At 56.0% G+C, this 27183-nt stretch overlaps 1 protein-coding gene across 6 annotated transcripts in view; it reads right to left on the bottom strand.

The window, feature by feature from the left end:
* NAV1 (neuron navigator 1) overlaps positions 1–27183 on the bottom strand; it is a 242916-nt gene that overhangs the window by 161210 nt on the left and 54523 nt on the right. For all 6 annotated transcript variants that reach the window (XM_077902448.1, XM_077902451.1, XM_077902452.1 and 3 more), the window contains exons 2-3: positions 7766–8518; positions 3514–3617 (exon numbers count right to left, since the gene is read on the bottom strand). In XM_077902448.1, the coding sequence (XP_077758574.1) occupies positions 3514–3617; positions 7766–8487 (826 nt within the window). In that variant the 5' untranslated portion in view covers positions 8488–8518. The remainder of the gene's footprint in view (positions 1–3513; positions 3618–7765; positions 8519–27183) is intronic.

Below are 27183 nucleotides of genomic sequence, written 5' to 3'. Positions count from 1 at the left end.
AGCTCCCAGAAGAGCACGTGGGGCTCGTACCACTACGCTGGCGCCACCCGAACTCCCAGAGCAAATTCCTCTCCCAGAGAGTAGCAGCCAGACCTCTCTCCTGCCCCAGCGGAGGGCTCGCCAGGTTTGCAGGTTCTCTCCAAAGGGGGACTCACTCCATCCCCAGTCCCAGATCCACAAAACATGAAAAATGTAATTATGGCTTAAAGGTGGAGTCAGCTGAACATGGAAGAGGGAAGGAGAAAAACAAAACAACTCTAGCACAAGGCCAAAGTCTACACCGCCCCTACTATTCTATATATACCAACCCTTGTGTGAGAAGCAAGGCGGGGAGGAGGCTCCGGCTTGTTCCCCAGCGACACAGGCTGTGATGAGACAAGATCCCTTCATTATGTGTCCACTTAGCGCTCATTCAAACACGCCACAAAGTAGAAGTAATTAAGGAAAAGTGTCAACCTTGGGGCGACCTTTCCCAGTCGTCCTGCACTCGGCCTCGCACACGTGGGCCCGGAGCAATGTCAGCACTGGCTTCCCTGGGCCTTCCAGATTAAGACCCAATGGGGGCCCGTGCGCTGCTTTTGCGCTGATGGCAGCCAAGGGGACGCGGCGGCCGGGAGCAGCACAGGGGCCTCCGCAGCACAGCCAGCGAGCTGGGAGTGGGTCCTGACACACGCGAACGCCCCCGGGCCAGGGGCAGAAGCCCTGGGACCTACGACAGCCAAATCCCAGCACTGCCACGTGCGGGCAAGTCATGCTCGTGAGGAATCCCCGTCCTGCTCGACAGGTTATCCCAGCTCGTGTGGACTCCACGCTCCAGGCAGAGTAAGTAAGAAAGCAGCACAAGGTGGAGGAGAGTCTTGGTCCTTCCCTGCTCCCCTCAGGACCTCTGTCCCCCCTGGGAGCCCGGATGCCAGAGAGGAGCATGTTGGGAGGAGAACAGAGGAAAGGCTGGTTGCCCCTCGTCAGGCGGCAAGAAACAGGCCCACGGAGCATCAACGACCCCACAAGCACGGACTTCGGATTCCTTATTCACTCGCTCAGTTTACCATTCCACCCAACACGGATCAGCGGGCACCGTGCTAGGTCAGGGGGAGCGAGATGGGCACACAACCCAGCAGGAAGGATGTCTGAGCCACAGAAGAAAGCAGACCCGCCCCCTTGTCGTCCACAGACTCCTATGGGAATTGCATGCTCAGGGACCGTGTGGCTTCTGTAAATGACGCCAAGGTAGGATACGGCATTCCCTTCTTCCAGGCCCCAAAATCTCCTCCCCCAGATCGGGGAAGGGGCATAAGGCCAGCATCCTCCTCGTGCTGCAGGGCCTCGCAGGCGTAGGACCCACTAGGCTGCCCTACGAGCTCCCACAAGGGCAGGTTGCAGGGCGCCAGCGCATCCTCTGGGCCCGGCTCATCTCTAGACCATCAGCTCCTTGGAAACAGGTCACAGTCTTATCCATCTCTTTGTTTTTTTGTTTTAAAAAATATATATATATATGTCGTTTTCAATTATTTATTTTTTTAAAAGTAGGCTTCATGCTCAATGTGTGCCCCTTAGCGTTGAGCACGGGGTTGGGCACGAGGCAAACACTCACGGATGGTCTGTCGAGTGAATGAAAGCTGAATGAATGAGCCACGTCGTGCTCAGAGTGAAGTTCAGAGGCAGGGAGCAGGGAGTAAAATGGAAGCCTTCCGTTGTCTCTTTGCTCGTCTCTGTTTTCTTCAGGCTCAGAGTGCGGGCTCCCCTACAAAGCACATCTTCCCCTGCACCCAACGCATCAAAACGTCCAGTGTGTCCTTGGCCGACATGGATGGCCACGACGACAGGCAGTCCCAGAGCAGAGCAGTGCAGAGAACCTTGTTCCTCTTCCCCGGGAGCCCCGGAGGAGGCAAGGGCTGCTCCCTTTTCCCACCTCCGCAGGTCCCCTGGCACTCCACCCACGGAGGAACCCAACGTGGGATCTACTAGCCGCGTTCATCCTTCCGGCGGGGAAGGATGGGCTTCCAGCCGACGAGCCCGGGGGACCCCTAAAGCCAGTCAGCAGCAGACACTAATAGTAAAAGTCCTCTCACCAGCTCATCGGATAATGGTTATGAACGGGCCTGGTTAGGTGGAGCTCATTAGCCCCCAACAGTGTGGCATACACATAAGGAAGCCATTACACTAGCAAAACTGCAAATGTAAAAATAGAGCCCCACATAGTTTCCTGGTTACCACATTCTAATTCTGATGGTTTTTCAGTGCCAGTGAAATTTGGTTTCCTTTGTCCCCTGCCATGCCCTGGTTGCTCTGCGTGTGTACTCATTGTGGGAGGCAACGGTTTATTTCTAGATGCCCAGTCCCTACCCCATAAACCTCCTCTATGAGGCTTGCCATGGAGTGAGTGTTGCTGCTCTGTCTTCAGGGTCACGACGGCCCCAAGATCACGGCTGGGGCCCAGGCCGGCAGAAAGCCCAGAAGGACCTGGCCCCGCAGCCTAGGGGAACACCCAACCACCTGCATAGAGGGGATAAGAGGACAGGAACGGCACGCTGCCGGTGTCCAGCAACACCAGGGTCAGGCTGTGCTCTGTGCCCCAGCTTTGCCCACAGGAGCAAAGCACCGAAATGAAGCTAAGACGAAACCTCTAGACAATCTCAGCTTTGCCAAAAGCAAGCTCATCCTTTCCCTGGGGCAAAGACCCCTTTGGAAACTAAACAAACAGCTGGTGCCCTGCAGTGTGCAGTCTCGGGTACCTCTCGTGTACCACAGTCATCCTCTAGGTACTTTTTTTTTAATGTTGCAAGAAAACCAACACACACACACACACCTAAACCCTGCTAAGAGTTTAGAATCTGCCCAGTCTAGGACCTGACCCGTGGCACACAAGCTTTCACCCATCCGCTCACCATTCATTCATTCAGAGCCATCTGCAGAGCACCTGCCGTGGGCTGGGCACGGGTGAGGATGCACCTGGGGACAAGCAGTGTCCCTGCCCTTACAGAGTATCACTGCGTCCCAGTTTCAGAGCTCCTCTTGGTGTAAATCTCACATTCTGGCTCCTGAGGCTCGGTTACCGGTAGGACATGCATCAGGTGGTGTGTTGTGACTACAGGGTGCCCCAGGGAAGGTGACAGGTGGGAAAGGAAGCAGGTGTCAGGCAGTCAGCCAAGTGGCTCTGCCTCGCTGGTTCCCAGCACCCCCACCGTTCGTCTGGGCTTTGCATGGAACCTGGCTCTCGATCTCTCAGCTCATTACTTTTTTGTCATGGCCTCAGTGACTCGGTGACTCCTGGCCCTGAGCACTGGATAAACAGGGCACCCACTGGCCACTTTCCTCCCCTGACCTCGAAGCGCTCCTGGATTGGACGGACCAACTCTGGGTTGAGCCGAGCAGGGCAAAAGCTCAAAGTGAAGTTCGCAGGCTGATGTCTCATTGTTAAGAGAAGGACCTGTGTAGGCAGGTCACTTCTTCCAGTGAGGACAGTCTGGTGGCCTCCCCACCCCAGGAGGAAGTCCTTCCCTCCAGGACACTTACCTGTACAGGAGAAGCTGTCCTCGGTCTCTGCAGGGCAGCCAGAGTAGTCATCAAGGACCCAGCCAGCCTGAGGGAGGGGGCCGGGTTCCTGGTCTGTCTGCAGCCTGTGGACAGAGAAGGGGTGGTCACTCACAGCAGAGGTGGTCCTGGCCCTGAAACTTCTCCGAGGGACTAAGGAAATCTCCCTGGAGCTCGGTTCTTCCCCGCTGCTGGTGCTCTGCACCCCCCTGGGCTGGGCCTTCCCTGGCAAGCATACATCCAGGTGTGCACTCGTGTGTGCAGCAGGACCTGGGCCAGGTTAGGCCCGTGGGAGGGGCCCTGGGGGAACTCCTGAGGGCACTGGGATGCCTGGTGCCAGTCCCTCTTTGGTGTCCCGCCTGTTCCCCAGAACACCAATGGCCCACAGGACAGTGGGAACCCACAGTATCGCCAGGCCTTGGGTCCTTGGTCCTGCCAGGGTCCCTGTCCTCAGACTGTGCCTGTTTTTTTTTTTTTTTTTAAGATTTTACTTATTTATTCCTGAGAGACACACAGAGAGGCAGAGACACAGCAGAGGGAGACGCAGGCTCCCTGCGGGGAGCCGATGCGGGGCTCCATCCTGGGGCCCCGGGGTCACGGCCTGGGCCCAAGACACCCGCTCCACCGCCGAGCCCCCGCGTTGCAGCTGCGTCCGTGCCCAGAGGGCAGGGCTCCGTCTGAAGGTGAGGTCACGGGCTCCTCGTGGGGGCTGCGGGCCACCCAGGCCTCCTCGGGCTTGGCCACGGTGCGGCGGCCAGGACGTCCGAGAAGGGGGGCTCGGCGGAGGTCGCGGCGACTCCCGGGAGGCTGGGTCCACGCTGGGCCGGTGCGGCAGCAGGAAGGAAGGGTGAGGTCTCCGGGCACCGGCCCCGTGCGGGCTCCAGCACAGCCCCAGCCCACAGCGCCGGGAACAAAGGCCGCGGCCGTTATTACAGGCAATTACCCGGCCGGGCTGCCGCCCACGCCCGCTGTCGCCAGCTAAGTGGGCCCTCTGGCAGCCTGGCGGCGGGGGAGGGGAGGGGCTGGGCCGGCGACCCTGAGCCTCCCAGTGCTACGGGATGTCTCTTCCTCGCCCCAGTTTTTCCCTTTCCTCCAACCAAGATGGCTGGGAACTCTACGTCACGTGCACGTTGCGGTGAGCAGCATCGTGTACGTGGAGCTAGTAGCAGGCAGGCCGGAACTAGCGCTAGAAATACAGGGCGCCGTCACCCCGCTCGGGCCATCGTGAGTGAGCGGGCACTGGCCCGGGAGCCCGGAGAAGGCCTCCACGCCCTCATCCCGGCCTGCCTCCACCTCCCCAAACTCAGCCAGGGGCCCAGGCCTCTCCTCACTCTCCAGCCCGAATGGAAGCTCCGTCTACGCTGGAAGTCGCTGGGGGCTTGAGCCTCACAGAAGAAAACCAATAACGGGGCGCCTCGGCGGCTCAGTTAAGCGTCTGCCTTGGGCTCAGGTCATGATCTTGGGGTCCTGGGATGGAGCCCCACATCGGGCTCCCTGTTCAGTGGGGAGTCTGCTTCTCCCTCTGCCTATCACTCCCTCTGCATGTGTGCGCTGTCTCTGATAGATGATAGACGATAGATATAGATAGGTGATAGATGATAGATATAGGTTGATAGATAATAGATTGATAAATAGATGGTAGATGATAGAGAGAACTGCTGGAAAGAGAGAGCACTTGGCAGGTGGTCAAAAGCAGCCACAAGGTGGTGAAGCTGTGGGAGGCCCTTCCCCGGGAGAGCAGAGGAGCCGGAGTTGGAGGATCTGAGGGAACCAGCTAGAGGCAGTAGAGGCAGGAGACCCCAGGACCTGGAGAGCCCCCCGAGAGGCATTGGTCTTCTGTGGGTCCAGCCAGCAGGGGTGACCAGAGGGAGGCGGTGGCGGGTCAGAGATGAGGCAGGAGAGCCGCTGCCTTGGGAAGGACGGAGCCTGGAAGGAGATGGCTGGGGGCGGACCTGCCCCCTGGAGAGGCAGGAGGCAGAGGCGGCGGGCAGCTTGATGACCTCTGCCTCTGCGAGCAGCTGGAGCTTTGCAGAAAGGCCAAGGGGCCGGGGGCAGGGGCAGATGTCCGTGAGAAGACGTCGGTGAGTCCTAGGGAGCAGATGGCAGCGCCCCGGCTATAAAGCTTGCAAGGCAGCCAGCCAGGCCCTTGGCAGAGTGACCTGTGGCAGCGGCTCCGGGCCCCACCCACCGGCCTGCGGGACCTCGGGGTGCCCTCCGTCCTCCTCCGCCCTTGCCAGAGCCACGACCCTCCCTGCAACCCTACGCCGGGGCCCGAGACACCGGGTCTAGGAGGTGGACAGTGAAGAAAACCGGAAAACCGCCCGCGCCGAGGTCGGTACGACCCGTTTCCAGGTCTGTGTACAATGAACGTTTGCGGAGCGAAGGAAACACGGTTCTGTTCAGGTTGCCCCGAAATGTCCGAAAAGGGAGAAGTTCTGACCCCTCTGGAAAATGTCAGGCTCTAAATCCGCCAGGGGGCCTGTAGGGCAGATGATGTAGAATCTCAAGCAATTTAACGCCTAGACGCTTTTCCGGAGCGGGATCCAGAAGGAAGGCGGGCGGGGGGGCCGAGACCCGTTCCCCCTGGGAGGCCCCCGGGGGCTGTGCCGCACTGGCTCCGAGCTCTCCTGGCTGCAAGGCCGGGCGCAGCTCCTGAGGGCCCGCAGGAGGAACCTGGGTGTGCTGGGCGGGCGGTACTGGGCCGTACTGGGCCATACTGGGCGGGCCCGCACCCCCGAGTGAGCCCTTCCCTTGATTGTCATGTGGGCTCGGATCCCTGCCGTGACGGGGAACTCACCACCTTATCGGTAATTCGTAAGCCTCTCCCGTTGCTAGAAAGTTCTCCCTGCTGAGCCCCCAGTCTGTCTCCAACGGGCTTCTAACCACCGTGACGCCGACTCAGTGCTCTGGAGCCACACCAAGTAAATCCGGTTCATCTTACGACACAACAGCTCTTCAAATATTTGAGAACAGCTCTCAGACCCTCGCTAAGTCTCCTTTTTCCAAAGTAAACCGCCTCGGCGACCTTAATCATTCTTCCGACGCTGTTTTTGGATCCCTCACCAACCTGTTTGTCTTCCTTGAAATGTGGTTTTGGGCTTCGGTGCCCCTTTTAAAATATGGTGTTCCGGGGAATGTGATCCTCGAAAAGAGGCCCGAGCCCGTGGCAGCAGCCGTGGCCTGCTGGCTCCCTCGCCCCGGGCCCTGCGCGTCTGTTACGTGTGAGGGCGCCTGGAACCTTCCGGAGACTGAGGCGACTGATGGCTTCTGTCCAGTAGGAGAGCAAGGTCCTAGCAGTTCCCGCCCCCGCCCTCCAGAAGCTCTGGGGCCACAGACACCCCCACCGCGCTGGGGATAGTGCCTGAGCTTCTCTAAACCCCGGAGGTGGAAATGCATTTCTCCTCACTGGAGCACAGAGACAAAGCCCGGGAAGTCAGGCTAGCCAGGGAGGAACTTCATTCGAGCATCTCTAAACTGTGTGACCCTTGGTAATTAAAACCTGGTTTACCTCTATCATGACCATTTTATCAAAATTAGGTTTTTATTAAAAAAAAGCATATGTACTTGATGGACACATTTTTCCAGGCGCTCAATGTGCCCCGTGCGGAGAAAACTAGAGACGCGTTTGTTGATCGCGTTGTTAGGAAGGTGAAACCCCTGTCGGGCCGTTTAGGAAGCAATCCTGGCTGCGCCTGGGGTGCCAGGCACGAGGGAAACGCCGTGCAGAAGGAAACAGGGTACGTGGAGAGAGACACACAGAAGATTCTGGGGGTGCCAAGGAGAGGCTAAGACTTCACTCGCCACGACGGGAGGGACCACGCCCTCGATGCTGCACCTCGCCCAACAGCCAGTGGTGGCCAGTGTCCCAGACGAGCTGGCTGGGACGGACCTACCTGCCTGCACCTGTGGCTGCTCAAGCATCCACGCTACCCTAACACACTCCTGTCTCCGGGACCAAGGGAAATGGACGTTCCGGGGCGATTCCCCTTATCAGCCCGCCTGTCATGGAGTCCCCAGGGTGAGTCTTCTGAGAAGTACCAGAGCTTGGATCCTGGGCCCCCTTGGATGTCCCCAATCCTACGTCAGCGATCCCAGCCCCCTACGTCCAGCCTATACTCAGGCCCCTCCATTGGTGGGTCGGTCACCGCTCCTCAGCACAGAGGCCCCCTCCTCTCTGGGCTTGCTGCTGTGTCCCCGCTCTCTGCCTCCCTCCCCACCTGCTCCCCCCGCTCACCTGTACTGAAAGGGGGCCACTGTGGCTGTGACCGGCTGACTCTGCTGATGGCCCGAGGCGAAGCTGATGGCCCCTGGGGTGGGCGAGGGGCGTTTGCTCTGCACGGGGCTGCACCCCGGGGAGGAAGCCCCTGACGTTGCCCCAGCATCAGGCTCCAAAGACCTCAGGACCCCCGAACCTTTGTAGTTTGTATCCCTTTGATCCTTTCCTGGGTAGCTAGGAGGTTTTCGACCTTCAGGAGCCCCTGGTATTTGAGTGTCTCCGCGAGAGCTCGTTCGGGATGGGCTCCTGCCCCGGGTCTGGCGGACTGGAATCCCTTCTGGAGCCACCTTCTTCTTTCCCTGGGTGCCTTGTGTCTCCCCAGCTCTTCTGGGCCCAGCCCAGCTGGAGAGGGCTGCTTTTGGGGTTGCCCTGGGACTGCTCCATGGGGAGCTGGAAAGGCCTTCACCACCCTCCGCTGACTCCCTCGCCGCCCCAGGAGGCTTGGGGGAGCCTCTCCCCCGGGAGGCCTTAGGAGAGGAGTTTCTGGAAGGGCCTCCCGCCTTGCCCAGTCTTGGGGAGGCCGCACGCTGGGGGCTCAGGGCCAGGCCAGCCTGGCGTGGCCGCAGCTGGGGAGAGGCGCCCGGCGTGTGGATCCTGGTCTGGGAAGCAGCTCGAGGCACAGGGATGGAGGAGGCATAGTGGGGGCGGCTGGCAGAGTTCACGTTGGCCATCCCATTCATGGTTAGCGCGGCAGCGATGAGGTCTACTGTCCTGCAGGGAGAGGAGAGGAGAGAGCGTCAGGCACCATCCCAAGCTCCTGCCCCTGAGCCGGTAAGGAGGAAGCTGGGGTCAGCCGAGGAGGCCCCAGGCTCCAGGCTGGGCATCAGGACTCGGGGCTGCACGTCCTGACTCCATCGGTGCCCACAAGCCCGTGCCCTCTCTGCTCTGAAACGCCGCCGTGAGGCTCGTAAGCAGACACACACACGAGGGTGCTTTGTGAACCACGGTGCTCTGTGCAATGGAGTTGAGTTAACGTCCCTGGCCTCTGCTGCCCTGCACTGATCAGGGATAGACTCATAGACTCTCCTCCTCGGATCCTTCCTTGTGGCCTGAGTCTAGAATCCTCTGCCCAACCCCCTTGTGCCCTCAGCCGTTTCTCTGCATGTTCCTCCCACCTGCCACCTCATCTGATAAAAGCGCCCAGGATACCTGTCCGGCGGAGCGTAATCGTCCAGGTCCCGCTGGGTCCAGAGATGGGGCGATCTCAGTCCCCACAAACCACAAACTTGTAAACCTCCCCCCACCCTCAGCTCGGGCCACCTGGCTCGTAACATTCACTGGTCCTCATTGATGCCATCTCTCCTCCCTCCCCCTGTCCCCACCCTCTCGGTCACTGGAGATTCAGGCACTGGGCTCACAGTCCTCCTCATAGCCCTTCCCTGTGCACCCTGGAGCCCTCACTCAGCCCCTTCTCTCTCAGCCCTTGATCCATTAATTACCCCATCCCTCTCCCATATCCTCAACCTCTCCTCCTCTACCAGCTTCTCCTCCTTGCCATGTTAATTAATGAATTGCTCTATTAATCACTTTCATTTCCCAGGGAATTTGAAGCCATTTACAAAGACACGATCAATCAATCCCAGATGGACGAAAGAGTTAAATGTAGGAAATGCAGAAAACGAAACCATACAAGGATTTGCAGGACACGCACAAATGTTTCCATAATTTCGTTGTGGGAAAGGCCTTTAAAAGTCCCATGTCTGGGGATCCCTGGTTGATCGCCTGCCTTAGACCCAGGGTGGGATCCTGGAGTCCTGGGATCGAGTCCTGTGTCCGGCTCCCCGCATGGAGCCTGCTTCTCCCTCTGCCTGTGTCTCTGCTTCTCTCTGTGTCTCTCATGAATAAATAATTTAAATCTTAAAAAAAAAAAAGTCCCATGTTAGAGGCATAAATTATAAAGGAAAACACTGATACACTTCAGTGCATAAAAATAAAAATCTCTGTATGGACACAAAAGCCCTTTCAAAACATCCCAGCCATCAATAACCTATGAAAATACTTGCAACATCTATGGGGGACAAGGAAGTTCTACCAAATTGATAAGAGAAAGCAAACACCCCATAGAATAAAGAGCAAAAGGCCTGAACAAGGAATCCACAAAATAATACACACAACCGGCCAAAACCGAACAAAAACAAAAGGCCTCCTTAAAGTCGTAGAGATGGGGCAGCCCCGGTGGCTCAGCGGTCTGGCGCCGCCTGCAGCCCAGGGTGTGATCCTGGAGACCCCGGATCGAGTCCCACATCGGGCTCCCTGCATGGAGCCTGCTTCTCCCTCTGCCTGTGTCTCTGCCCCCCTCTCTCTGTCTCTATGAATAAATAAAATCTTAAAAAAAAAATCGTAGAGATGCAGATTAAATGTCAGCATTTTTCACTATCAAATTTAGTGCCTTTTAGAGAATGTATAATATCGAGCTTCCGTGCAGGGCCGCAGGGCACTCTGGCACTGCTGTGGGAACAATGCCCGGCCTAGGAATGTATCCTATAGGGGAAGGAGGAAAAATGTAGGCAAATGATCACATGTGAGGAAAATGCCCAGGTTGACTGCCACTGGGTGAAGATGGAGACAAAGGGCATGTGAGCAGAGAAAAGACCATCACAGTGTGGCTGGTCTACCTGAGGCCACCGGGCTGTCCCCCTTATATGGCAGAGGGGGCCGTCGGCAACCTCGCGGGTTGTTATGGCTGTTGTCGACCTTTCTCTGACCTTTGACTCCGTGGCCGAGGACCACTTACAGGCTACATATGAGAAGTCAACGTGGACCCCTAAACCTTGATGGATTTACAGAACCACAGTGTGGAATGGCGGAGTCGGGGCTTGCAGGACTGCTCCACTAATGGACGAAATAATTTCCACTAGGAAGCAAAATGCTATGATCCCCTCCCCGTTTCCTCTGATTTGACGCCACTATTGATGGGCCACAGGAGCCCCCAGCTCCTCCAGCAGAGAAGGCAAAGCCGCGTGTGTCTGGGTGCCCACAGCCAGCTTGCCCCCACTCCTCCAGTGGCGGCCTGGGTCCACCGGACCGCGTTCAAGGCTTGCCTGACTCCTGCGTCCTTCCCGTCAACCTTACACCCCCCACTAGGCCGTAGACTGAAAGGATACTCTGAGTCCCCCTCCGCCTGCCCACCGTCTCCCGTGCAGGGCACCCTGCCCGTCCCCAGCCCCAGCCCCACAGGAGGGCCTGAGAAGGACTTTCACAAAGAAATCTCAGAGGGTGTCAAGCGGGTGCTCACGGCAGCTGTGAGACTCTCCACGCCCAGCCTGCACAATAAGAACTGGATAAAATCCAGCCGCTGCAGTCAGGTGGAGTGACAGGAGGTCTTTACGATTCAGAAGGAACATCATGCTTTAGCCTGCCCTCAAGACGTTGTGGGAATTCTCCCCCAGGAGAGGGGAGAGCAACGGACGGTGTCCCCCTTCTTCTCCCCAGCCACTCCACTGGTTGTCAGCTACGTGCACCGGTGACAATGCCAGGCTGGGCCAGAGGGATAAGAACGGGCCTGGTGGAAGGTGTGTGTGGCCCTGAGCTGCTGACCTTGGCGTCCAGCACAGAGCTGAGCCGTGCGCCGGCCGGCTGAACTCATCGGCTGACCCCCCATGAGAAGGACCCGAGGCCACCGAGCCACCGCGGCCCGCGCCCCAGAGACTGCAGCACTCCCACGTTCAATCCCTCCACTGGCACAGGACCACACGGGCCACCTGTGCCTCTCCCCGTAGGCCCAGCCCCCGTCAGATCCCAGTGTGGGGGCCTCGGCCACGCAGGCACCCCCTCTGGGAGCTACCTCTGTGACAGAACCCGGAACAGCATCTCGGTGCGCCTGCACCTCTCCCGTGAACTGCTCTTCCCCCCACGTTGTCGTGTCCAGGGATCCCCCAAGAGCCCAGCTCACCTACACTGTCCCCGAGGCATCCCCAGCTCCCCTTGGCCCAGACTCCCCCAGGCCCTAACATCTAGGACTGGCCAGACTTCCAGCCAAGGGAGCCTTAAGGCCCAGAAGCTGCTTCTACTTCACTTGCTAATGGAGCAGATGCAGTGGCTGCTTTCACTGGATCATCATTTTTTCAAAAGCTTGATGGGAAGAGGATATAAAAACATTCCTGCGGTAGGTCCAGGAGCCTCACCCCTCCCTCTCCCCTGCAGCTGGGGCCAGGCCCTCTCCTCCGGCCCAGAGGCCGGCCCCACCTAGACCAGGAGCAGCATGTGCACAGGAGGGGCGGCCACCGTCCCAGGTGCGAGTCTGGGAGCATCAGACCGCTTTTGGGGTTGTGGACGAGGGATCCCCAAACACACTGGGTTCTTTGAGCCTGGTGGGAAAGGGGCCACACAAGGAGCCTTCCTGGTTTGCCTTTCGAGTGGGAGCTCACGGGTGCTCAGTATCTCTACAGAGATCTCAAGAGGACACCAGCGTATCTTCCCCAGACGTCATCAGTGTCTCTCTCACTGAGACATGCTTTCTAATCTGTACAACAACCTTCCGAAGTGGCTTCTATTATCCCTATCCGCCAGGTCAGGAAAACAAGGCTGGGAAGGTTAAGCAAGCTCCCCGAGAACATACACAGCTAGAAAGCAGGAAGGCTGTGCGTCAAGAGCAGATGAGCAGGACCCTGGGGCCCAAGGACGGATCCCCTAGTCCATGGCCATCGAATGCACGTCCAGCCTCAGGATGCACTCCTCAGCCTCCCTATCAACATTGTCCTTGCCGTGATTGACAGCTCGGGCCTCCTAGAGATTGTGGGAAACAGGATGGGGGCATAAACCTGGTTCACAGGTGAAAATTGGAAAAGAACATCAGTCATGGGCAGCTCTGGAGGAGGCCTCCTCCTCCTCCTTCCTTTTTTCTCCAGCATTCCTCAGATCTGGCCAGCTTTCCCTGTACCCTTCATATGCTGTTTGACTTTGGTTGGTCCTGGAGGCCAAGATGGTCCTAGGGCATCGCCCCGTCAGAGGCTGAAGGCAATGAATAGGGGTGGAGAGGGAGAGAATGGGCCAAATCCAGTCTGGCCACGCGCTTAATATGCTCAGTCGGTAGCAAGTGGCACACCTGGGGTAGGTGAGGGTTGAGGATGAAGACTATGGAGTTACAAGTCTCTAGCAGATGGGAGGCCTGGGTAAAAAGGTAAAGAGTGCTCATGGGGGATGGGGTCTTAGTGGAGACACATGGGTAGTGGTGCCTCCAAAGCTCAAGAGTGAGGCGAGTCCAGATGACCTCTCCTGGGGCCCAGCCAGGTGTCTACTGACTCTGGTATCCAAGCTGCATTCTTAATGGACTGAAGAAACTGGGAGGCTCCCATGTGTGCTCTGGGGCCCAGTTTCTCCTTTGAAATGAGGAGAAATCCTTGCTGCCTTCTTGTTTCTTCACGTCCTGAGCAGGCTGAGTAAGGTAGTATCAGAAAATGTTCGGCCTCTTGGGGTGAACACGGTTGGCTGTAACGGTCTTCATTTCCTGGTTCTCACTGTCACACAGAACCCTGCCCGGGAGCTGGACCATCTCTGTCTGTGTTGGACGGGGCCTGTTCAAGCCAGAGAGCTTGGCTCTCAGTATAGATGTCGTCACTATACCTGGGGAGGCACACGGGCAGGAGGCGGGGAGCTGGGAGTGTCAGCAAGGAGCCTACATCTTTCCTACGTGAACATGGACATGCAAATGTGTGTGTGCACACACATGTCGGATCGGGGGCGCCCGCCAGATCCCCCACTCCTAAACATGCTCTCTCTTCCTCCTCCTCCTGAGTGCTCTGATCTGGAATGTCACTTAACCCCTTGAGCAGACTCAAGGAGGGGGTCTCACGTGCTCCTTAGTCCCCGCCTGCTGGGGCTCCCTCCTCCGTAGTTACATTAGGGAGTCAGTACTTCCCATTACAAAAGCTCATCGGGCTTTCAAAAGGATTCACTACACGATCCTTTTGCTCAACCATCCACACCTTGGTTGAGTACCTCCCATACACCAGGTGCTTTGCCAGATGCTAGAGCAGTCGAGCACCGGCTGAGACCCAGGTTCTGCTCTCAAGGAGCCAATGATCTGGTGGGGGGAAACACGCACAGTCATCACAAGCACATTTTGCACCAAAAGAGGCAAAATAAAGTGCTGTGGGGACGTGTGTGCGTCAGTCTGACCATGAAGCAGAATCTGGGAAGGCTCCAAGGAAGGGGCGGCAGCAGGGTTGGGGGGTGGGGGATGGGGGTTTGAGGTCTGGGGAGCAGACTTGATGACTGAACCTCGCATGCCCGTGGTCCATCTGTCAGTGCTCCAAGGTACTGCTCTTCCAAGAGACTCTGAGGAATATAGTGGTGAGAGAACAAATGCTGGAGCCACAGGGCCTAGGTTCGAAGCTTGGCTCTGCCATTTGCTGAGGGTGTGACCTTGGGCAAATCCCATAAACTCTGAGTTTCCTCAGCTGTAAAATGAGGCTGAGGCTAGGACCTACCTCCTCATTGCTTTGAAGAGTAAATAAGTCCATAACTGTAGTGCCTAGAACAGTACCTGGGACACAGCAAGGAGTCGACAAGTATTGTCATTATGATCACAAGGACAGAGAACCTTTTTCCAAGTGTCCCTCCATCCCAGACGCCCTCGGGTGGAGGCTGAACTGCCTGGTTCTTCCGGAGCCGCCCGCAGAGCAAAGGAGGATGAAAGTACCTGCCAGGCTCTCATCAGATATCTACAGCAAGTCAACACGAAGAACACTGCCCAAGCTGGATGTAATAACACCCGAATGCCCCCCCAGTGGGTGCGACGGCAAACTAGACAGTTGGAAATTTTGTAGTGGAAAGAGTAAAGGCTATTGAGTCAGGAAGACCTGGGTTCAAATCCTAGACCTGCTACTTCTTGCTATATGGCTTTAGATAAGGTATCTAGGGATGCCCGGGTGGCTCAGCGGTTGGGCATCTGCCTTTGACTCAGGGCATGATCCTGGAGTCCCTGGATCGAGTCCCACGTCGGGGTCCCTGCATGGAGCCTGCTTCTCCCTCTGCCTGTGTCTCTCTGCCTCTCTCTGTGTCTCTCATGAATAAATAAAAATCCTTAAAAAAAATAGATAAGGTATCTTAACTTTCTTGAGCCCAAAGCCTTTATCTGTAAAAAAAACCATCTGTAAACAACAACAACAACAACAAAACAAAAACTTAGAGTTTTATAAAGATTCAATGAGAGGATACAGATAAGGTACCTGGCATGGCGCCTGGCACATAGTAGAGGCTCAAGAAATGGCAAAAATTATGTTAAGGAAAACAGCTGCTCTTCTCAGAAGAGGAGACAAATTTATTTATTTATTTTTATGTTTTTAAAAGATTTTATTTATTTATTCATAGAGACAGAGAGAGAGAGAGAGAGAGAGAGAGAGGGGCAGAGACACAGGCAGAGGGAGAAGCAGGCTCCATGCAGGGAGCCCGATGTGGGACTCGATCCCGGCTCTCCAGGATCACACCCCAGGCTGCAGGCGGCGCCAAACCGCTGCGCCACCAGGGCTGCCGGAGGAGACAAATTTAGACCTAGACTGGAACAATTTGATGGATGGCAGGTGAGTCCAGAGGCTGGTGGCTTCCAGGGAGAGGGGCACAGTCCCAGTCCCTAGTACAGCACGCAGCCCCACCCAGCATGTACTTCCATTTCATCTGGCTCCCCCTCTTCCATCTACACCCCAACTGTCTACTCTCTCATCCTCGCCCTGGGGTCTTTTTTAAAAATTTATTTATTAATGAGATACAGAGAGAGAAAGGAAGACAGAGACACAGGCAGAGGGAGAAGCAGGCTCCATGCAGGGGGCCCGACGTGGCACTCGAACCCCGGTCTCCGGGACCACGCCCTGGGCTGAAGGCGGCGCTAAACCGCTGGGCCACCCGGGCTGCCCTGGGGTCTTTTATTTTTAAATCCAACACTTATTAGTTGGCCTTACCGTCTGCATGTCAAGCACCGTTCTGGGTTCTTTACCTATATTAACTGCAATTGCCCTATGAGTCGGCGGTTACATTATCATCCCCACGTTACGGGCTCAGACACCAAGGCCCGAGAAGCTAAGGAGTTTGTGATCACACAGCCAGTAACCGGGAGAGCCAACATTAGCGGCGCAGTGGACCCAACCTGAGTCTGTACCCACCCTGCTCTGCGGCTTATCCTACAGCCTCAATCCAGACCTCCCCCGCTCCTCCCTTCCACCTCCAACCTCCCAGCCTTTTTCAGCCTTGAATCATTCTGGCCTCAGGCCCCATCAGGACAAACGGAGGCTACTGGCTCCCCAATGCTCTGCAAACCCCGGAGCCAGGAAGTATTCGTGGCCTATAAATATTTGACTCTAGCTCAGAACGTGGGGAGAACTTAAGCGCTAGCTCCCTGGGGTCTGCGGGCCAGAGGCGGGATGAGGGCGGGTAAGCGGGTACTGTATCCTGGTCCCTCCCAGGTCCCGAGGCCCAGCGGCTGCAGGTTCCCAGCAGGACTCTCGCGTCCTCCCCGCCCTTGAGGCTGGGCAGCGGCGGCCGTGGTGCTGATAGGACAGCTCCTCCTGCAAGGGCCCCGTTAGAGGACACGGCTGCCCGGCGGCGGGAGGGCGAGGTCCCCCCCAAAGTCCAGAGGTTGGGTATGGAAGGAAAGAGGAGACAGAGAGAGAAGGAAAGGGAAGGGAAAGGGAAGGGAAGGGAAGGGAAAGGGAAACGGAAAGGGAAGACAGAAGGAAGGATGGTCGGGACACCTGGGGGTTCAGCAATTGAGCTTCTGCCTTCGGCTCAGGGTGTGATCCCAGGGTCCCGAGATTGAGTCCCACATCGGGCTCCCTGCAGGGAACCTGCTTCTCCCCCTGCCTGTGTCTCTGCCCCTCTCTGTGTGTCTCTCAGGAATAAATAAGTAAAATCTTAAAAAAAAGAAAGAAAAGAAAAGAAAAGAAAAGAAAAGAAAAGAAAAGAAAAGAAAAGAAAAGAAAAGAAAAGGAAGAAAAAAAGAAAAAAGGGAGAGAGGAAGGAAATGCAAAAAAAAAAGTCTGGGAGGTGCTACTCTGGGTCAAATGATTCCATCATAGGCTGAGTGAATTTGGGTAAATTATTTCTCTTCCTTGGTATGTTATTTAAAAGCTGCAAAATAGGGCAGCCCCAGTGGCTCAGTGGTTTAGCACTGCCTTCAGCCCAGGGCGTGATCCTGGGATCCCAGGATCGAGTCCCGCATCGGGCTCCCTGCACGGAGTCTGCTTCTCCCTCTGCCTGTGTCCCTGCCTCTCTCCCCCTGTCTCTCATGAACAAATAAATAAAATCTTTTAAAAATAAAATAAAAGCTGCAAAATAGGAAGGAAGAAGTCGGATTCGGAGGAAGAAGGAAAGAAAAAATACAGGAATCATTCACGGTAAAGGCTCGGAGTGTCTCTGGACTCCAGCACTGAGGTACAGACCCTGCACAGTAGAGGGTGGTGGTGAAGGACGCAGGACCTGGAAGGTTTTCCCACCACCTCTGTCCCCATCTTCCCAACACCCCCACCCCCACCCCCGGCAACTCTAGCTGGCATGCTGCTTCCTAGCTTGGGGTCCTAAACAAGTTATTTAACTTCCTTCATCTGCCTCCCCATCTGTAAAACAGGAATAATAATAACAGCATCTATTTTATAATGTTATAAAAACATTATATTATGTCAGTGAGTTATTATAGGAAAATCACTGAAGACAGTGCCTGGCTCACACAAACCCATACAAATCACCGAATAAATGCTAGTTATTATTAAGTCGAATAGTTCATCAGCACAGTGTTGTATCTCCCTTCCCTGCTCCGCTCAGATTCCCCACTGGGACCTTGTGTCACCGTCTCCAGTCAGAGCAACATAAATGTTACCACTATATATTTCCCTCTTATCTTAATTTTCTATTTCCTCCTGTGAGTATGAAGAGGACAGACGGTTTACATGGGAGCGGGGTAAGGAGGATACACCAAGTCGGGGAAGCCTCCAAAATTAATGGTGGCAGGGGTCAGTGAGAGAGGGGGGAAGGGCCCCTTTCCCGGAGCCGCCTTCTGAAGCTGATGCAGTCCTGACAGCTGAGCTCGGCTTAGGGGCAACCTTGTCAGAGGCGGAAGGTGGACAGGACGACTTTCAGGGACAAGGCTCCTGGACTCACATAAGCCTCTCCGCAAGCTTTCTTCCTCTCCCGGCCGCTGACTGTCTTCTGCCCTTGAAAGCCTGACCGGTTCCTGCCGGGGCCGAACCCCAGGTCGGGGCTTACTTTGGTTGGAGGTTCATTCTGGCCCCTGGAGGCTGAAGACCTCAGCAGAGAGCTGTGTCCTCTGATGCCCCCGCAGAGAGGTGACATGCGTTGTCTCACCTTGGCCAGGTACCGTATACAGAGTGACACACTCATGTCTACACACTGACACACACACACCTATCTGTGGCTTCAGTCTGTCTGCTTGCTTTCCCTGTCCCTTCCCTTTGGCCCATTTCCCATCCATCCCGGAGGCAAGGGGGGAACTCTGTCTTCCTATCTTTCTCCACCTCAAGGGCCCTGGGCTCCCCAGCAGGGTGCTCACAGGCTCTCCTTGGAAATATGGGCCCCAACACCCTCGCTGTCTGTACACAACTTCCATTTAACACGTGTGGATTATGGACTTTCTACAGCCCGTGCATGGAGTTAAGGGTGGGGGGATGAGGCCAATTGGTAACCTCCCCATGCCTAGGGAAGTAGCTTGTCCCAAGCCACACTGCTGAGTAATGGCAGTGCCTGGGGGATTCCTGGTCCAGTGCTCTTCTCCACACCACGCAGACTCCCCTCTGCATAAGACTCCGAGGCTGGGCATCATGGGGAGGTCCCTAGGGCTGAGGACAGGACTACAATGGTCATTTATTAAATGTTTTCTCCTTCTTACCCAGCCTCTTCTCTCCACCAGTCTCTCAGGACAGAGATAAAGGGAGATCCGAGATGTGGGTACACGGGGGTAGGGCCACAGTAGAAGAGACTTGAACCCATCCCCCTTCCCCAAGCTCTTAGCCTGCAGACCTTTGCTTTGGGCTCCAGCAAACCCGCTGAGGGCCATGCATGCACTAGGCCTGGTCCTTAGCAGAGAAGGTGATCCCCCGATCAATACTGAGAGAGGGACAGGACGGGCAGCCAGCCGTGCTGTCGTGGGGACAAGCATGACCAGTGCGGGGAGAGCATTGGCAGGAGGCAAGGAAACGGGTCTGCTGGCTCGAACTTGGCAGGCACGGGGTAGGGGGGGCTCAGTACTCCCAGCGCCCGCCTGGCTGGCTCCTGGCTCAGAATGGGGATTAGGATTGTCCATGGTGGTGGAACTCCTTCTTGTCCTCCCCGTCTCGACCCCCGGAGCCCAGAGCTCTGCCAACACCCTCAGGAATTCCTTTAACCTTAGAACTGCAAGATGGTCTTCTTCTTTTTTCTGGCCAGATGGCCACGCGTTCCTGCAGAGGAAGACAGGGCCGGCCAATTAGCCCCAGGTAATAGCGTATAGCTGAGCTCCCTGGCATTAATAGTAAATGACCGAGCTGGTGCCAACACCCTGCCCCCCAGACCCAGCCCAGCTGAGCCCAACCCCCCTTCCCAGGAGAGGGCTTCCAAATGCTGTCCTGCGCAGACGAGCATTCTCGGGGTGACTCCATCGCACTCCCGAGGAGCGTCCTTGGCCTCCTGACCGCTCTGGCTGAGCCCGGGCCGATGCAGAAGTTAAACGACCTCCGCAGAAGAGCCGTTCGCTGTCCCTCCAACAGTACCCCCAGAATCTCTTGCCCCATCTCTCCACCCTGGAACTTCTTCCAAATGTCTGATTTCCAGCTCTCCTGCTGAGAATCAAGTCCATCCCCTGGTCCTCCAGTCTGCGGGGGGCTGCTTCTCACAGCCTTCGGCCTTGAGAGAAAAGTGAATTCTGAGCTCCAGGGAGGGGCCCCAGAGCCGCCCCGCTGCAGACTTGCACTGTATCAGCATATTGGCATTTTTCACTGATTTGATCCATATAAACGGCTCCACTGTCAGTATCCTTGGTTCCTTTTCAATTAACCAAGAGAAATGATTTAGTGCTAATGAAAATCAATGGTTTAAAGCTGTCCCACAAATCACAGGGGGTTGGAGGCTTGGGTTATAAATACCTCCCAGGAAGTCGAGCTGGCGTGGAGAGTACGTGCAGCCAGCCAGACACAGCTCTCCTTTGCTCCAGAACACCTCCTGCTCCTCAACCCCCAGCCCCAGAACCCGCTCCGGGTGCCCCCGGTATGTCATGTGCTTTGCTGTACGGCACACGAGAGCCTGGGCGTTCTAAATCACAAGAGCACAGCTGCCTAGGCCCCCGGGGAGCTGCCCCACAGACAGTCCCTGTTGTGCCTCCATCTTTTCCCCACCTCTGGGGGGGGGGTGTGTAGTCACTTCCTCCAGGCCCCTGTTCCTAGAGCTCTGGTTTCCCAAGCAGTAGCTTAGATTCCAGATGGACCCTAGAGCTAATGAATGGGGGAGGAGCAGGAGTAAGTGGAGCCTGCTTGGGGGGGGGGGGCAGCTCATCTCAGACAGAGAAACTGGAACCTGCATCGACCCCCAGGCAGTTGCCAGATGACTGCCTCTCCCACCAGACCTGTCAGCTCCGTCTTCCTCACACTCTGCTTTATTGTAGTTGTTCTCCCTCGACTCAAAGCCTGCAACGTCCTTCCATGGATGGTTTTTCCAGCCCGGCTCACGGAGGACGGATCACTCAACAAGGCCCATGCACTTTGCAGGGCCACTGGGCTGGGGCAGGGGAGGGCGGTTCCTGGGCGCTGGGCCGGGAGGGGTCTGGGGGCGCTTACAGCCCTGCAGCCCAGAGGCCCTGCCCCATTGCCGCGTATAGGCTCACGCCAGGGCTGGGCCGCCACACCCTGGCATTTGGACGGGGCTGCACTCTCCGTCGGACCGCAAACCCTCTGAGCTACAGACCAGACCTGCAAAGTGAAGTCAGCCTTCGGCCGGCTACGCTAGCAAGAGGCTCTCCTTCCCTCAAAGACCCCCGGATGTGTGAGGGGTACGAGTGCGGGTAAGAGGCATGAGACCTCACTTGCAGGCAGGCCCCCAAATCAAGAGTAGCCCAGGAGGCAGACCACTGGATTGGATTCCAGTGCTAAGCATCTCCCTCAATTACTCAGTCTCTAGGCCTTAATTTTACCATCTGAGAAGTGGGACAAGCAACTCCATCACGGGGGAGAATTCAACTTCCCTTATTCCTCTCCTTCCTGAGCAGTGGGGAGAAAGCACTGGTTGCCTGTGTGTCTTGAGCAAAGCCGAGAACCCCTGTCCTGCTGGCTCCAGCCGCTTCCCTCAGAGCCAGGCTGAAACCACGCTGCCGCCCCCCACCCCCGCCCCGTGCCAGCGCAGGGCTGCCAAGCCAGGACACGCCCCCCAGCCCCCGGGCAGCAGCACTTGGTGTGGGAGTCACGCAGGCACGCACGCGGAGACGCCAGGCCTGACTTCAGCCGAGGCAGGAGGCCAGGCTGCAGGAGAGGGGCCTCCCCTCCCCCAGGACCCTGATCACCGGAAGGGGGCCGAGGGCCGCCAGGTCCCAGAGTGGAGCTCCTCGGGGCCCCGAGGCTGCCAGGAGAGCGTCCGGGGTGCCCCAGCAGCTGGCGCCGGGCAACGCCCCCTCTGCCTCCCCCCGCGCCAGGCAGACGGGCAGCGCACCTGTCCACACTGCCTGCACCAGGCCGCACGCAGCTGTCCTGCGGGTCCCGGCCCAGGGCTCTGCGCGGGGCCACCTCCGACTGGAGAGGTCGGTCAGGTCTGACCAGAGCTGCCAGAGAACAGCGAGGGACCAGGGCTCCGTCCGAGGCAGGAGATGGGCCCACCCACCCGTTCCCACCCGAAGGCCCGCGTTTATGGTCGGAACCTCTTCTGGGGTGTTGTTCAGGATGTGGCTCTGCTGTGTACGAACCCGGTGGCTCCGGGAAAGTTCCTTATGCCCCGTGAGCTCTGACTGTCTCATCTAGAAAATAAGGGTATCTTGGGATGCCCGGGTGGCTCTGCGGTGGAGCATCTGCCTCCGGCTCAGGACGTGACCCCAGGGTCCCGGGATCGAGTCCCACATCGGGCTTCCCGCACGGAGCCTGCTTCTCCCTCTGCCTGCGTCTCTCTCTCTCTGTGTCTCTCATAATTAATAAATGAAATCTTTATTTTAAAAAATTAAAAAAAAATAAGGGTATCCATCCCACCGAGTCGCTATAAAAATAAAATGAGATAACGTGTGTCTTCGTCCACTTGGATTTGCTTTGACAGGATATGACAGACCGAGTGGCTTGTGAACAACAGAACTTCACCGTCCTGAGGCTGTGATCGTGGTGCCCGCAGGCTCGGAGTCTACTGAGAACCTGCTTCTTGAGCCCCGAGCGGGCTGCCGCTGGCTGTGACCTCACGGGGCTGGAGGGGCGACAAGCCCTCCGGGGTCTCTCTCATACGGGCACCGATCCCACTCATGAGGCGGTCACTTGCTGAAGACCCCCCTTTCTAATATGATTACCTTGGAGGTTAAGATTTCAACAGAGGAAAAAAAAATTAAAATAAAAAAAAATAGGAAAAAAAAGATTTCAACATAGGAATTTGGGGAGACACCAGCAATCCAAACCAGTGTGAAAAATGCTTAGCACAGTGGCCCAGAGAGCGAGCTTAATAAAGGTTAGCTCTTATAAAACAAGACACTCACTAGAAAAACTTGGAAAAGTAGAAAAATACAAGAAGAGAAAGCCTATCATCTACAAACCTACTAGCCTACAGTTAGCATTTTTAAATGTTTTGGTTTCTTCCAGGTTTTTTACTGTCCACACTCATGTGTTATACGTGAGTCCGGTACATATTATCCGTATACAATACATACAGTATAGACGTGTACACAACTATAGGATATATCCCTATGAAATTGTGATTATCCTATACATACGTGTCATGTCTCTTATGAGGAATTAAGCATTTTTACTTTTCATCTAAAAATCTTTTTTTTATTTTTATTTATTTATTTATTTTTTAAATTTTTATTTATTTATGGTAGTCACAGAGAGAGAGAGAGAGAGAGAGAGGCAGAGACATAGGCAGAGGGAGAAGCAGGCTCCATGCACCGGGAGCCCGACGTGGGATTCGATCCCGAGGCTCCAGGATCACGCCCTGGGCCAAAGGCAGGCACTAAACCGCTGCGCCACCCAGGGATCCCTAAAAATCTTTTTTTTTAAAGATTTTATTTATTTATTCATGAGAGACACAGAGAGAGAGAGAGAGAGGCAGGGGGAGAAGCAGGCTCCCTGCAGGGAGCCCGATGCGGGACTTGATCCCAGGACCCCGGGGTTGCGCCCGGAGCCCGAGGCAGACGCTCACCCACTAAGCCACCCAGGTGCCCCCACCATCTAAGTATCTTGAAATTGTTTTTCTAAAAAATCCTTACTTATTAGTAGATAATAAACCATCTAGCAAATGCATTTTACAGAAATTCCTTAACCGTCTCAGCATCCCTCCCCACGCTGGTCGCCTCCAGTTTTTCACTAGTACGGACAAGGCTGTGATGAACATGCAGACGAGCTTAGCCTGGGCCTCTGCTCACGTCCTCAGGCTTCTTTCTCAGAAGGGGAATCAGCAGGAACAGAGGCCAACCTCATGAAGCCTCTTGGTCATAAACTGCAGACTGCTGTCCAGAGAGAGTCGACGGACGTGCTCTCCCTCCCGTGGGGTCTGAGCCTCTGACTCACCGCCTCCTTCCTTCTCAGCTCCGAGGATCCTACATCAGAAGGGCCTAGTTCAGCAGTGGGGCTGCAGCCTCTGCTGGGGGCCTGGCCCTCCACGCGGCCACACATGCCAAGAGCTTTCGCAATGTTCTTGAATAGTCAGGCCAGGCAGGGGAGCAAAGCTGGAGGCCAAAATGCTCGGGCGGCCCCCCCGCCCCATCCCCCCCAGCAGATCCTGCTCTCCCTGCCCTCTGAACACACAGAACAAGGAACTGCTCTACTCTGGGGATTTAAGTGAGAAGTTACGAGAGCACGGTCTATGATGAGCGCTGAATCCTGGGGCTGGGACCTCCTGGTTCTTCTGCTTTGGAGGTTTGGAGGGACCAAGAACACCCAGGGCCAGGTGCACGGACAGGACAGCACGACAGGCTGAGCCTTGGCCTCAACATTTGGGTTGAAGTACACGACAGTACCACTGGGGGAAGTGCCGGCAAGATGAGGTGGTTGGGGGAGATCGCGGAGTCCCTACAAGTGCCAGCCACTGCGTGAGGGGGGTCTTCTATGCACCATCTACCTCGAGCAATAAGTAAGTCCAAGAAGGCCCTGCTCTGCCTTCACAAGGGTCCCTGGCTGGTCCCTGGCCACCTGTCCAGGTAGGTCGTTCCTAGATGTTCTGACCGGCTTAGGCTCCCCTCCCCTTTCTTTTCACTCCTTCCTCTTTCGGAGTCCATCACCTGACCGCCATCCTAGTGGCCTGGAGCCACCCAGTGAATGCCTGCCAGGCCCTCAGCACCAAGGCTGGAAGAGCCTGGGTCCCCTCTGTGAACACCCCAGGCCCCTGGAAATCCAATGCTGTCCTCACTTCCTTTCCCACCTCTTCTTTCCCTCCTTTTCCCTGGACCTTTGGAATAGGAACACAAAGCAGGGAGGTGGCAGGGGCATAGAGGCAGGCGGAGGGGAGGCAGGGGCAGCTGAGACCAACTTGTGCCTGAGCTGGACAGACCAGGAAAATCTCACAAGGTTCACATACACCCGACAGTCCTTGGGCAGGAGCCTGTGTGGCTCAGATCTGTTCCAGCCTCCGTCCATCAGCTCCCATCCCTGGCCTTAGCCCTTCTCTGGATGCTGCTTGCCTTGGCCGTGGACCCTTCAGCTGCACCCCTACCATCTCCTACTGAAACGTACTCTCCCCATTTCCCCACTCAGGCAACTACTGAAAAACCCTCCCTCATCGGGGCTGCCTTCCTGAACTGACCCCCAGAAAGGTGATCGTGTGGCCCAGCCCCACTGTATTTTTTTTTTTGCCCCGCTCTATTTAAACCCAAAAAATGCCTGTGGCTCTTGTCCTCGGCTCTCACAAAAATGTCCCTAAGCTAGAATCTGTATCTCTGCATGTAGACTGTCACTCTCATGACTCGTTATCTCATGAGGTTTTGGTTGAGACTATTTGTGATGCTCTCTGGGGGCCCTGCGAGCAAGCAAGTTGTTGCTGGTAAAACTGCACAAATGTCCTGAAATACAGGGTCTCACCACCTCCTCCTACCACCACCTAACTTTCTCTCTCTCTCTCTCTCTTTTGGCAGTACTTGTTGTCATGGAGATTCTAACACAATGGGGCAGGTAGGAAGCCTGTTGCTTGGCAACGAGATGCTGGAGGTACAGGATTGGCTGCTGAGGTCTAAGGGAGCAGAAAGGATGATAAGGGGAAGGTGGGAAAGTAGAGAAACACCCTGGGGGGGACACAAAGGCACAGGAGAGAAGCAGAAGACAGGACCAGGGTGAAGAGAAAAAAATAGAAATGAGAAGAGAGAACACTCAACCTCCTCGGGGCCGGGTCACCACTGTGTATTTGCTCGGATGCCCTCGGTAAAAACAACAAAGCAAAACAAACACAGATTAATATATTTTCATACCTCCATTTACACTGTAGCACGACGAATGGAGATTTAGACAAAAAGAAGTTCCTAAATATCACAGGGGGGAAATTCTATGGGGAGATGCTACCATACAGTGGAATGACGACAGGCTTTAGAGAAAACGCTTGGGTTTGAATCTCCACCCTGCCCATCCCTTGGTGTGTGACCCCCTTCAAGCAACATGACCTCTCGGAGCTTCAGTTTTCTCATCTTCAAAACAGGAATAGCAACATGTACCTCACAGGGTTGTTCTGAGAGTCAATGGGCTGACGTGACAAGCACACTGTGGGCGGGCTCAGGAAGGCGACGACCGCATGGTTATGGTTGTTGGCCCTTCTGTGACCAACCACCCATTGTTACCTTAACCACCGCGATCAGGACCAGAATTGACAGGCTGTGTGGTGGAGTGGAAAGAGAGCCCTGTTCCCAACGTCCGAAGACCTGGCTTCCATCCATACATACCAACACGCCTCCAGCCTGAGACGCGGGCAAACTATTAACCCTTCTAGGTCAAGTTGCTCATTTGTGAAATGGGGATAATAATCCCTCCCTCAGAGAGTCATCAGGAAGATGATATTCAAGGGACACCTGGGCTCAGCCGTTGAGCATCTACCTTCGGCTCAGGGCATGATCCTGGGGTCCTGGGATCGAGTCCCACATCGGGCTCCCCGCAGGGAGCCTGCTTCTCCCTCTGCCTGTGTCTCTGCTCCTGTGTGTCTCTCATGAATAAATAAAAATAAAATAAATAAAATGAAGACCATATTCAAGCAGATCGGCCAAGAACCTAGCCCCATCCTGAGCCCCTATGGATGTCCCAAATGCTGGGCACTCAGAACTCCCCACAGTGGAGACCTATCGGCCTGGGCTGGGGCCCCTCTGATCTTCCTTCAAGGAGGGAACAAAGCTGCCTGGGCACTCCTCTAGCACCCGAATCAAATGTGACTACGGCGACGACGGTGGAAGAGAGAACACAGACACATGGAAGACAAAGCAAAGACACATCTCCAGGCTCATTCCCAAGCAAATTGATTTTGCCAAAGCAATGACTTCTGTCACCAGGAGCCAAAGGCAGCAGGGAGGCCTGACGGCAGTTGCAGGTAAAAGCGCTCAACCACCATTTCTATTTCCCAATGATGAGCATTTCCAGCCTGGGACCACGTGAGGACTGTTGGTGAAAATGGAAGTCACCACGTCACAGAAGAAGAGCTGCTCAAGAGGGCAGGACTGACCCGGGTTACCCGGGGGCAGGTGGAGCTTTGGCAAAGCACTGGATGCCTCCCAAGAAAGCGACACCGTAAAATCCTTTGGGGCCCATGAAGTTCACAGAAAGACTCCTGATGTCTAGCCTAAACCTTTTCTGCTGTAATTTTCAGTTCAGTCTTTCTGGTTCTGTCCTCAGAGAGCAATTTAGCCGGCTGAGAAGGTAACTGTCTCACCAGCTTCTAGGTTGACGCCAGGCCTGGGGAGGCAGGCAGGGGGGCGATGACTCACGCAGACGCCGTTTAACTCAGCTGTCTCACCGTCTACGGTGCTTCCCGAGCTCCAGCCCCCAGCACCCTACACCCCTCTGTGGTTTCCAGGCTGACTTTTCCAATAAAGCCACCAGGCATCAGAGGGATGCGGGGACCATTTCTGCTTGGCCTGAGCCAGGCTTGCCAGGCTGGGGGAGGCTGGGTGTGGGGGGCTGAGTGGGCCTGGGGAAGGCCAGGAGGAGTGTGAGCGGGCGGGGGGTGGGCAGCCAACTCCTAGTTCTGCTGCCCCCGCTCCAGGGCACCCCCAGCCTAGAGCAACATCTTGCTTTGAGCACTCTTCTTAGCAGGTCTTA

This window comes from Canis aureus, chromosome 6 (assembly GCF_053574225.1).
Source record: "Canis aureus isolate CA01 chromosome 6, VMU_Caureus_v.1.0, whole genome shotgun sequence".
Classification (NCBI taxonomy): Eukaryota; Metazoa; Chordata; class Mammalia; order Carnivora; family Canidae; genus Canis; species Canis aureus.
Note: the sequence above shows the minus strand (reverse complement) of the source record. Positions and strands in the feature narration are given on the sequence as shown.